Raw genomic sequence first — 12749 nt, 5'->3', positions numbered from 1 at the left:
TAGGATACCTTAAGCAATGCAGAACAGGACACACATCCTTGTTTGAGCCACTGGGTGGGGGGTTGGAATGCCAGGCAAGGAAGGAGGAAAATTACCCACCTCAGGGTTAGGTTTGTGAGGCATGCTTTTTGAAGAAAATGCAAGAGAAGGGTAAAATAAAAGTGAAACAATGGAAGCATTTCACTGGCTTGAACACGGATCTGTTTTTCACCACAGCAAAATGCAACCTGGCAAAAGAATCATTCAATAAAAGAGACCAAGAGCTGGTACTCTGCATACCTGACGAATGTGCATAGTTAGCTGGTGCTGTGTAGTGCAAATCTTTTCACACAGAGGACAGGTATAGGAAGACTTCTCTTCTTTTGTTTCCTGTGGACAGAAGAGAACAAAACGATCAGAAGGAATATCAATGTAAAAGGACTAGAAAGCTGTCAGTGATGAGGATGGAAAAACATAATCCATCCCAAGTACAAAAGGCCACTGCTAAAAGAGTAACTCACAGTTATATATTTATCAAGCGATAGATCCCTCAAAAAAGTTTCAAAAACTTCTGAATTTATAAACAGGGGGCATTTCAACTATCACAGAAGTACAGCAGCTGTTTTAACAGCACACAGATACTCAGCAGCAGCAATTTAGGACAGGAAGTGAAGGCAATTGCAAGGAGCTCAAACTGCCAGGAGGAATTTAGCTGACCAGAAAGTAATTCCTGGAACATCATCAGAATACATGGGCAAACACCATGATTTTTCACAGAGATTTTTAATAGCACGAGTTGTCAGAACTTCAGATTTTCCACCCCATCTTGATGGCAAAGCACTATCTTGGTGCCCTTTTGTAGGGGCTGCATGTTCTCCATGGCTGACTCAGAAGGAACAGTGGCATTTACTGAATCATCAGCACCATTTCCTTCAGCATCCTGTGTTTCTGCTGGAAGCATCCCATCCAGGCACACCAGCCAGGCCCCACCCTTCTGAAGCTCGCAAGATCTGATGAGATCACAGCAAGAAAGAGGTGACAATGCAGGAGTGTACGTGACTCCAAAAAAACCCATTATGAACCCCATCATTCTCCGCCCAGGTGAGAATCAGGAGTTGATGGTCAAACCACAGTACAAACAATGAAGCTGACTGGGAGAGCTCAACCTGATTTAAGTATGCCCTTGAGACACTGAGCAAAGCCACCACTCTTTCAGCCAAGGATGAAATGACACTCTTGCAGGAACCAAAGCTGTTTGCCTCAATTTGTCCGCAAGGATGGCTACTGGATGATGTAAAGGGCATTTTCACAACCTCACCAGAAGCCAGGCCTGGCTTATGCACCAACGCCTGTATATTAAAAGGAAGAGGATTTGGCACTCAAAATTAAACCTCAGTTTTCAATTAGAATGATGCACATCTCTAGAGACAAGACAGTACAAAATCCATCTCTCCATGACCAGCGGGATAGCATAATCTAAGTACCATTAGTAAAAACTTGAAAACAAGCAAAAAGCAGAACCCATTCTCAGCCTCTCCTCAGCTGCAAGCTGATGGGTATGAATGTCTATGAATTTCCTCTCTCCACACAATTCTCTTTCCCCAGTGATATTCCATAGTCATCAACTCGGAAGCCACCATTTCCAGGCTGGCAGACACAAGCACTCACAAAGAACATTGAGAATGACTAAGCCAAGTCTCTGTGACAAATTTGCTGGCACATTAGGACGGTGAGATGCTGACACAGAGTTAGAGAAAGTTCTTTTTTATGTCTCATTAGAGCAATATCCCCTCCTCCATGATTTGGGGAACCATTCTAGAGAGTACCTGTATTATATTTTGTTTTCAAAAACAGGGCCATAATAATTTTGCAATAACTTCTGTGACCTGTGGACATGGATGAAGAGCTATTTTACCATTTGGCCTGAAGAAAACAAGTCTTGAGACTGTTTCTAAAATGAAAGAATTAGGTTCTCCCACTCCTCCCCATTCCTTTGCTTGTTCATCTTTTTCCAACTATATTTCAGCCTCAACATCCCAAAGGTAATCACTGTAGGCCACACATATAGGCCAAGGTCTAATGTTCTAGCACTTGCAAAACATTAGAAAGACAGCAAGAAAGGCTGAAAGGCTGCCATTATGAAGCCTGAACACTCATAGAAAATTAAAATGCTTTTTCTCAGTGCCCCTCCCCAATTTTCTATTTGCAAGTGTGTAATTCACAAACATTCATTCCATGCTACTAATACAACTAAAATTTTACTATATGTAACCCGACCGTGGAGTAATGTTCAGCTCCAATTATACTGCACCCTGTTAAAAGCTGGCTCAAGACAGAACACAAGCACACTGTGCTGTGAGGAAAATCCCTGCATATGTGCTGACAGTTTAGATGCTGTTTAATCCCCAGGCTATTTCTGCAAAATTATCAAGCCACTACTGTTTTTGTTTTTTGTCCCCCTCCTCTTTAAACGAGTGCTGCAGTTCTACATGATGGACTTGACAATTTCAAAGCCTGCTTTCCAGACTGCCTTCTCTTTAAATCAGCAAATTAACAGAAGATAGAGTAATTACTGGTTCACCTTGAAGCAAAGATCAGAAACACACTATAGCTCAGCCAGAGCTGATTAGTATTGAACTTGGGTTTATTATTAACTAAAACCCAAACTTTCTCCAGTGGTCAGACAGGCTACAAGCTGCATACCGTAACACAGCTCAAGCAAATCCGTTGACCAACCCAATCCATACCAAAAAACATTAGCATCCCTACTGTAAGAGTACCCCCATTCAGCAATTTAAAACACAGCATTCATCTATCCCACCAGAGCCAAGTTGGTGAAAACACAGTTCTTGAACTGAAAGATAAAATTAGCAGCTCATTTGTCAGCTACTCTCCCTTTAGTAAGTCAACCTGGCACAACAGCTCTGCATTCAACTGATGGCAAATGCTTTTGGAGCTCTGCATTAAGTCTATCTGTTTTTCTCCAGCCCAAAAAACACTTCTGTCACATTTTTTATTTTCGTCAAGTCTATTTCGTCAACTGAGAAGTTAACATATATGCAGGTTGATGTGAGAACATGCTTTTAAGACTATGGGTAGACAGCAGCCAAGATAAAGTCAGCATTATGAAGAGAACCATAGACTTTGGGACAAAGGTTCAGGGCAAAATGTTAGACTGCCAACTCGTGGGAAACAGCAGTCAGACCCAGAAAAATCAGCTGTTATTATCCTTGTAATTATAATAAGGGGCATATTCTGACCAGAATCTGAGGTCCCTGCACCGCTACACACTAAAACAATTCAGTGCTTTCATTCTGCTAGCTGAAAGTGGAAATTTGCTGTATTAGAGCCTGCTAACAAGCTTGATACCCACTTAGTATTTCACATCTCACTTCTGTTTTCTCAGTAATGTAGCCATTTGCCCCTCTGGCTTTAACAATCCTTCAGCCTAAAGACAAATAGGCAATTTACTATGTTTTCAATATATTTGTTTATTTTTATGCTGTAAGAATCCCTCTTAATCCTGTCACATTTACTCTAGAGCTTCCTTTGATTTGATGCCCACCGAAATACCAGGTGGAATAAAGGTCACCAACACTAATAAACTTCCCTGAAGCCAGACCACATGGTGTACCGGTGGACAGCTGTGTAACAGCGCTGCCCTGAGACTGGTCTGGACTCCAGTGCCTCACTTCACATGATGAAATCAGGGAACCAGAGCAGCCCCTAAGTGAGAACATTGTAAATACACCTTAGAGCCAGGTGCTAGACAATAGAATCCCACAAACACAGCTGTCTGCATATTGCCCATTCCTCATTTAAGGATGTCCATTTACAGCTAATGGCTTTTAACTCCTTTCATGCTAAAAAATCCAAGACAAGTCATAAGTCTGTCAACTGGGCAGCTACTCAGCAAGCTATTAATAAACTACTATAGGAACATCACATGAGTCACGGCTCTCAACCTTTCTGGTCCCTGTTACATCTTGATTCGTTTACAAAATCTCTGTGCTTCACCTCAAGCTCTAAAGTCAAATGACCACAGGGATTTGGCTTTTTTTTTTTTTTTTTTTTTGATATTCTGCAGCACCCTCTTTGGTGGAGCTTGGCCCAGCAGGAGAAAAACACGGATATAAATAACTACAGATTAACTGATACGACTCTCTCCTTTCACTTGTTTAGATCAATATTGCTACCACCTGGTGCCATCAACGGGTAAATGGAAAAAACCTGATAAAAGCTACATATATTTACTCTGCAAAATTCATACAAGGCATTCTGCACTAGCTCTTCAGGCTTTTATTAACAAGGAAGTTAAGGGCACCGTACACTACACATATGAACTGAGCATCCTGATGAATGTTTTCTTCCAGAACCATCTTTAACCATAAATCACTTGAACCTTCCACAGGGCAGCAACACACCTCATGAGATTATGCGAATGCAAGAGCCTGGAGAGAGGATGCAGCAGGAGAAAATGGCAATTCTTAGGTGACTTTGGTGCTGCTAGGGGCATCTGCTAGATCAGCTCAACATTGTATGGCACTAGAGCTCATGCTCAAACGTTTTTTATGTGTCAATCCAAGCATGTGGACCCTTCTCATTCCCAGTTTTCTAAGTTATGGTCTGGAGAGATACCAGAAAACATACAGAAAGGAACAATGGCAGGGGCAAGAAACAACTGCTGAGGGGGAAAAAGACAAAACAATCAAAGAAACATAAATTATATCTTATCCCTTTCCAGGCAGCTGCTTGTCTCCCCTTTGCCCTCCCTGCATTTGGGTTTATGTACCTGGTTCCTCCTGCCAATCCGATTTGGTGCAGGAGACTTTGAGGGGGATTTGACATTTTGAGAATTCCCGCCATTTTCAGCAATCTTCCCCACATTCATCACTGCTGACATCATGGCATCAATGGAGGACAAGTCTGCTCCGTCCAAACTGTTTGGTGAACTTGGTGATACCTTATAGCTGTTTAAGCTTTCCAGCTGCTTCTCTGGAATTAAAAACAAAAACACACATAGGAGTTCCTAGGCCATCTTAAAAAAAAAGCCCGAACAACCCACAGTATTTTCAGCTGCCTGTAACTCGCATCACACTCTGCTGGATCATCATGGAGCACAGGCAACAGGCCATAATAAGTGGAATTCTTGTAACAGGACAAGCTTCTCATATTGGAATGCACAGGACAAAGTGTACATTTTTCTTATAGGACATTCCCATTTTCTTAATTTTCAACCTTAATTCAATATGGAGCTTACAGAGTGATTTACTTTATACTGTCTTGCTGTGAAATGGAATTATTTGTGGTACCTTGTGATCACCGTGAACTAGTAGAGAAGTACTGATGAATGCACACTCTGGCAAGCACAATCATTCAAGTAGGTATGTGTTTTAAACAGGACTGCACAATTAAGGCATTAGTAACACACACAGTGTAGGGTACTGGGCTCTCTTTTAAGTATGGTTTAAACCAGCTCTGTATACGGAATAAGCTAAAGTACCAAAAATCCAACCAAAACAAAACCCTGTATCCCCCATATTGCCTCTTTACTGCCACAGATTGCACACATGTGATTTTGGTATGCCAAGCCATACTAGTCCATGGAGCATATGTGTTACATACATGACTAATATCACAGCTAAAGCTGTCGAGGTTCAAACTTCTCCATCACATGCTGTGAGCAGCAGGGATGCTTCTATCTCTAATACACCTAAAATCTCATCTCTGGTTCCTTAACATACAGACATATCAAACACACAGGAAAAGGCCTTTTATTTTCTTCTTTACAGGTTTGAAAAGGAAGAGGCTTTTAAATTAAGCACTCCGTTCCCCCTCAAGAAGTTTCCCTAAGAAACAGAAACACCCTGCAAGTCTACTGCTCTGTCACCTCTGGTGGAAAGCATGGAATCTTAATATGTGTTATGAGAAAGTCACTGCCACAGAAGAGTATGCGAGGGTGAACAAGGAGGAACACGTTTGTCTGTGAACATTTGATCTCTGCATAATACTGTCTCTGGAACATAAGTTTGAGGATTATAAACAGGTGGTTTTTTGAGGCTAAGTTATGTGGTGCCAAGTTACTGTGAGCCAAGAAAATCTTTGTTTGGAAGCCTGCAGTGGTAGCTGAGAATTTATGTGCCCATGCTTCTGTTCGACCTATTTTATACTTTTCAGACAGATAAAAGTTAGGGATGGGAAAAGAAATGTATGCACCAGTGCTTCTGCTCAATGTATATCTTATACTCTTCACACAACAAGGTGTATGGATGCCTGAGAAATGTTTCTACATTCTTAATCAATGCCCTAATTTATAGAGTCACAGAGCTAGTTGAACCAATTACCTTCATCTTTCTCCCCTGATTGACTGTGGCTCTCTTCTGGGTTGCTGGTCTCCTCACTTAGTGTAGTATGTACAGTTGCGTCTGGTTCTTCGGCCTCTTCTTCAGCAGCACCCTCTAGCACTACATGAGGGAGAAGGCAAAAAGAGAAAGGGAGTAAGCTTTTATGGAAGCCATTTTAGGAAAGTAAGACTACAGCCCTTTATTTTGAGGGCTCCCCTGACTACCGGATAGGTCTTATGACAGAAGCACACCAGCAGTGCCAGTGCAGCCAAGCACCCACTCTCACGAGTGCCCAGGCACTGGGCTGGGAGATGCTGCTGCTTCCACCAGTGGCAAAACCTGGGCAAATAAAGAAACCCATACCAGCCTGGTCTGCAGCATTAAGGCAGCAAAAAATGGAGGAAGAGGGAGCAAGCTAGCCTATCACTGACAGTAGTGACATTTGATTGAGAAGCTGGAAGAATATTCTGCACCTAGAGAATTTAGGTGATTCAATTTCATACATGCTCTGTTCCCCTTCTCTTTTCTTGGAAGACTAACATCTACTCCAATACATGAATTCATGGTGACCACCTTCTTCCTTCTAGCAGTGGTAAAATTACTGCAGAGGTTTCTGGGACCATTTGGCACATTCCTCACATCCACTGCCCAAGGTTCCCACACAAGCTGAAGTACATTGTACGTACCAAGAGAATTTCTCCACACCCCTTTCTGAAACCACAAACTTATCATGCTATCATTGGGGTTTAAGGAAGAGTGCCTGTTCTCTCTGGAGAATGACAGGGCAGTTAAACATCATTTTTAGAAGTGACAGGGAATGATCAACATATAAGAAACAGTTGTCTGCCCACAGCACTCATGGCTATTGCCTCTGAAAAAGGTTATTTGTAATATGGAAAACTACTGATATATTTTAACAGAGAAATACTTCTTTATAATCCTAAAAGCAAAATGTTTATTTCATTATGAAAATAAACACACTGTGGACATTTCACCATCTCAGATTTACAAATCACAACCAGTAAGCTCAATATAGGTTTTCCTTTTATCAAGAGAACAGAGACAATTGCCTTCAAACCACAGTTAAGAGGGTTTCTTCCTTTTAAAAAAATGACATTCTCAAGGATAACATGCAAATCAGTCATGCGACACATCTTCAAATGCTGTTTGAACAGCATTTGAAAACAATCAATGACTGTGTTACCCCAACTGCCAACAATTTGGAGCACCCAAGAACAGGCAGGCAAAAAGAAAGGGCCCACCTTGTGCCAAGTGGTTCCTCATTTCACACCATGCCAGACACAGCAGTGGATTCAACCTTCCTACATTTAGCTGCCAGCCTTCTAAGGAGCAGCACACAGATGCAGTCCAGAGACAAAACCTGGGGCCTCACTAAGCCCAGGGAGTCTAAGGCTCAGGAAAACATCAACCTCTTAACAAACACTGCCTTCCATCTGCACCTTCAAAACCAGAAAAACAGACTAACCTGAACAACTCACAATTATTTTTTGCTAATTATTTTTGTACTTTTCTGTTAAGAAAATACTAGTGAGCCCTGTGACTCAGGGATTTCTTGCTCCAAGGTGAGGCCAAGCACCCATCCTTCTGTGTTTCCTCCAGTAATTATGGGAGCCATTTATTTGTTTGGCTTTGTTTTAACTGTTGTAACTGCTGTAATTTTACTGTTATTTTGTTTGTTTTTAAAAAAGGTCCATCTTATTCAATAGCAACATAATTATTTATTTCCCCCCTGCCCCCATCTTATTTCAATCACTTATGTGGTAGCTGACTTACTTTTGAATAGAATAAGCAACAGAATTATTTTCAAGACTGGCCTAAATCTAAAACTGCTTGCTCAATCAGCTTAGCACTACCAAAAATAAGGACCTGTTTGAACTATTTTGAAGTCTTTCTGTTAAAAAAAGTGCTTTAGTCCTTAAAAAAACCCTAAACAAACAAAATACACAATTCCTTCCAAAATACACATATTCATTCCTCTTTCAGCCAATACCTAGCACATTAATGTCACCACTGATACATCCTGGAAGAAAATCTATTGTGTAACTGTGAAGACTCCTGTGTTTGCCAAGGTAACTTAAAGACAGCTTAGTAGCTTCCCAGAGAACTACAGTCAGAATTCCTAGTGTTGCTTTTAGCAGCATGGAAAATGGGAAATGCACTTTCCAGAGAGAGCCTGCAGAACAGGAAGGCATATATGCACATTAAAAAACCCTACCTACTGTTTCATACAAACCTGCTACCTTGCTCTCTGTTTTTTTTCACAAGGAAAACTATGTATTATACTATTACATAGTAATTACTTTCTTAGTTTCTCTGAGCCAACTGTTATTTTTCTTTTCTGAATCCAAATCTTTTCCTCCAAAGGCAAGCAATATATGTAGTCAGAGTTCTTGTCCTTAAAACCATTTTCTGCATATTAAAAATTTCCAATTTTGAAAGCAGTCTAGAGATCGCAACTGAACTGCTGCTGCATGCTTTTATTTACCTATATATTTTCCACTCTCTTGCATGAAACAAAAATGCACCACTGAAACAAAGACAACTGCATGAGCAGCACACACCAATTTCAGAAGCATAACTTTCTATTTGCAATAGGATATAGAAACAATAAGAACGCTGGGCCAAATCACTCCTTCCTGTGGGAAAACCCGTGGCAGAGTGCCTTCAGGCAGGAACATACTGAGAGATTTCTCTTGCAGACTTGTTTTTGGTTGTTTTTTGGTTGGTTTCTTTTTTGCTTTGGGCTGGTTAGTTTTTTGGGGTTTCTTTTTGGGCGCATCACTGAGGATGGGGAATTGTTGGGATTTTCTTCTACAGCACATACGAAACTCAGGGAATTAGACAGGCAGCAACCAGCACACATGCCCTATGCCATACTACCTGCAGGACTGTAAGACCTCCCAGCTCACACCAAATGCCCTGGCATGGAGGTTGTGCTGACAGAGCCTCCTTCCTCCCTCTCCCCAAAAGAAAACAAAGACCTCCAGGAAAAAGGATAAACAGGAAATAAGCTGAAAAACAGTGCAGCCTCAGGTTACATTCAACATCGGACCAAAGCCTCTAGGAAACAGGGAAGTGGTCACAAGCATTCAAGTCATCTTCTACTTTGAAGAAACCCCCCAGTGTCACATTCATCCTGTGTGAAAAGGAGGAAAAGCAGAGAGCAAGTGACTAAGCAAGAGTGCTGACAAATGGTAGGGGGGACAGGACCAAACAAGACAATGCAGCCCTCTCTGCATGGCCACACCAAGAGACCTGTCTTTTCTGCAGGAATTTTCCTTCCACTGGATGAGGTTGCTGACAACTAGAAACTGGGGCAACTTCCATCCCATAGAGAGTGCTGAGGGGCCTATAGCTCCTGCTTCTGACAGAGGTTCACCCCGATGCCCCACACAACCAGCTAATGGCAGAGAAACTGCAAAAGCAGAGCTTACAAAAAAAAAAAAAAAAAAAAAAAAAAAAAAAAATCCACCACCTTGTTGCTTCCCATTCAGTCTGTACAGGAAGACACTTGCTAGACCTATTTCCTCCTTTGGGATAAAGTGTGACTCCACTGTATGTTAAACCTGAACCAATCAACAGTTACTCCCCCCCGCTTTGCTTATGTGTATTTATTTGGGTTTTTGCACTTGTTTTAAGACAACTCTAAACAGCTACAGCTGTTTTGCCTTCTGGTGAAGAGCATCGTGGATGAGGCAAAAAGGAGAACACAGGCCACAGGAGAAGGAAGAAGAAAGGAGAAAAAATGATGAGTCTTCACAGTCACAGTCACTTGACTTGCAACTGAGAGGCAGCTACACAAGCACAGAGCAGCACGTCCTGGCCCCTGGGGGCTGGGGCAAGTCTCTGTTCCAGATTGCTCCACTGTCTTTGCACATGAGCTCTCCCTTTGGAATAGATAGGAAGAAAAGTACAATACAGGCAAGAAGGGGGAAAACCTGGTACACATAGCACAAAGCTGCTTATTGTTCTGCCTTCCAAAAAAAATCCACATTAATGTTAAAAGTAGAAGCCATGCACTAATTGGGCCAGGGAAAGATTAACACTCTTGGCCAAATAGTTTTATTGGTTTCATTAAACATACTGCAGTATTTAGTAAAGAACACAGTGGGGGAGAAGAAATAGGGAAAAGAAATGACAGGTTTAGGAATGTGCACGCCCCCACCATACATTTCAAACCACTTTTTCCCATGAGGTCCAAACAGGAATCCTGAGCCTTCTTCATCATTTCCATCTCAGCAACACTATTAGCTTATTCAAGGCTTTCCCACTGTTTTTTGTTCTAAGTGGCATGAAAAAACCCCAAGGATCATTTAAATGAAGGCCAGATCTGCTAGTATACAAATTTAGACAAGAGCAGAACTTCAAAGAGAGGTATCGCATTTGAATAAACAAAGTTTACTGTTTACCCTTGAGATTATAATACCTAAGAATCGCTACACTGCACTCCAAACTGCTTCTGATGCACTGGTCTCCTACTAAGCTTCTACGCAGAGGAGCGGATTTTACTCCCAGAGCACAAACGCTCCCGAGCACAAATGGTCACTCCCACCCCAAAAGTGATGCGTGCTATCACCCGCACTACCTTTTGAACATAACTTTCTGTCAAAGCTGGCAGGAAGGAAAAAGGGTGAAAAGGCATCGTGTGGGAAGAAAAAAGGGCTAACACTATTCAAAGCACTGCCTCAAGGCAAAGGAAAACCAAATGAACAAAGTTTTCCCAACTGACCTTTTTTAATACCAACTCTGCCCTTCCTACTGAAGTGTTGGTGCTAACTCCGCACCCCAGCAGTAGAAAATTAGACTGGGAGCGTCACCTCACTGTCACCACTGCTGGAGCACCAGTACCGGGCAGTCCATGGGGAAAGGAAGACAAGCATAGAAAGAAAGAGAGTGGCACTGGAATATCTGGGGGCTGCTCTTTCACTTAACAGTAAAAACTAGGAATTCTACCCCAAAGCTTTTGAATTTGCTACTCTAAGTAACATTTTCCTCTACAAAAAAAACAAAACCCAAAACCAAACACAAAAACAACAACCAAAAGGAGTAACACCTATTGAAGGGTACTCTCTAAGCATCAAAGAAGACAGACTCTACTCTTTCTATAAACTCTGAATTACTAGTGAAACAATCATTTTACCTGTGTTAGTGCAGATACCATACTTTGCCTCTTGAAATAACCATGTGAATCTACAACATCCATATGTCTAACTTGTACACAGACAGATACACCCAGACATGGAATAAACAAGTGAACCACACACTCATGGACATGCCTTAAAACTGAGTTCTGGACGATCTTCTGGTGGGAGCGGGACAGGGGAAGAAGCACTAAACAAGAACAAGATGATCCCAGACTATTTCCAGACTATTTTGCATGCTGTTGCTATAACACCTAACAGTTAGGCTAAATTCTAAATATTCAAACATGTTTACTCCTCCTGTTTTATTTCCTTGCAAGCATGATGGGATATATGTGCACATTCAGTTTCTATGTAGCTTTTGAAAATCCCTTTTTGGTGACTTATGGACTAGTAATGCTTCTCAGGACTTTGGCTCAGATGACCAGAAGTTTCTCTCCAAAAAACAGAGCAGATTTTGAACTAAACTAATGCCTTTAGTGAACAACTCTGAATCACCATGATACTCTGGCATTACATTGGTGCAATACACTGGAAACAAGGAAGTTGTACTAATATAACAAAGAGACACTATACTGGCAAAGCAGGGGTTTCCTGGGTAAAATTCACCTTCATGGTCCAACTGGTTTACAGAAATACACACAGCTACGGGGCAGCCTTAATACATGAATTCATGCCCATCCTCTTGACCCTGTGCTCCATTTGCTAACTTGAAGAGGGAAGCCATGTCTGCACCTTTTGCAAGTGCTGTGTGCTGTGGGAACAGCCCTCACACAGGAGCCTGTGGTTGTGCTAGGCTAGAAAAGAGAACTCGGGCAAAAGCTGCTCTGGCACCAAGAGTGAAAGCGAAACCTGAGGGCCCCCTGGCTCCCAACAGGAAAGCCCAGCACACTTGGTAATCACCTCATGAGTTTGATCTGAGCCTGCACTGAGTTCCTGACCAGCACTGCTCTCTTTGGGGACAACAGTGCCACACAGAACACACAGCACTGAAAGAACTGCAATAACCTGGGGCTGCACTTAAAATCAGCAGCTGCTGATGAATTTTGAGACTTTTCTAATACCTTAGCATTCCTTCCCCTGACCAAAGAGGTATCTGTGAGCTGCTCCTCATTACTGCTGTTTGTATCAGCTTGTTGGTGAATACCTGGCCCTCCAAGAAGCCTTTGTCACAAAACTGCAGCCAGCTTCAAGAGTTTGCTCAAGGAAAAAGGATTCTGAGATTTGAAGACAGCTAAACAAACCTGGGACCATGAACACCACA

At 41.9% G+C, this 12749-nt stretch overlaps 1 protein-coding gene across 3 annotated transcripts in view; it reads right to left on the bottom strand.

Annotated features, from left to right (window-relative positions):
- The window catches only part of RREB1 (ras responsive element binding protein 1), a 122132-nt gene that overhangs the window by 59043 nt on the left and 50340 nt on the right, over positions 1 to 12749 (bottom strand). For all 3 annotated transcript variants that reach the window (XM_084213811.1, XM_084213813.1, XM_084213812.1), the window contains 3 exons: positions 6324 to 6443; positions 4772 to 4974; positions 280 to 369 (listed from right to left, as the gene is read on the bottom strand). In XM_084213811.1, coding sequence (XP_084069937.1) covers positions 280 to 369; positions 4772 to 4974; positions 6324 to 6443 — 413 coding nt within the window. The remainder of the gene's footprint in view (positions 1 to 279; positions 370 to 4771; positions 4975 to 6323; positions 6444 to 12749) is intronic.

Source organism: Fringilla coelebs, assembly GCF_963513975.1.
Source record: "Fringilla coelebs genome assembly, chromosome: 1".
Classification (NCBI taxonomy): Eukaryota; Metazoa; Chordata; class Aves; order Passeriformes; family Fringillidae; genus Fringilla; species Fringilla coelebs.
Note: the sequence above shows the minus strand (reverse complement) of the source record. Positions and strands in the feature narration are given on the sequence as shown.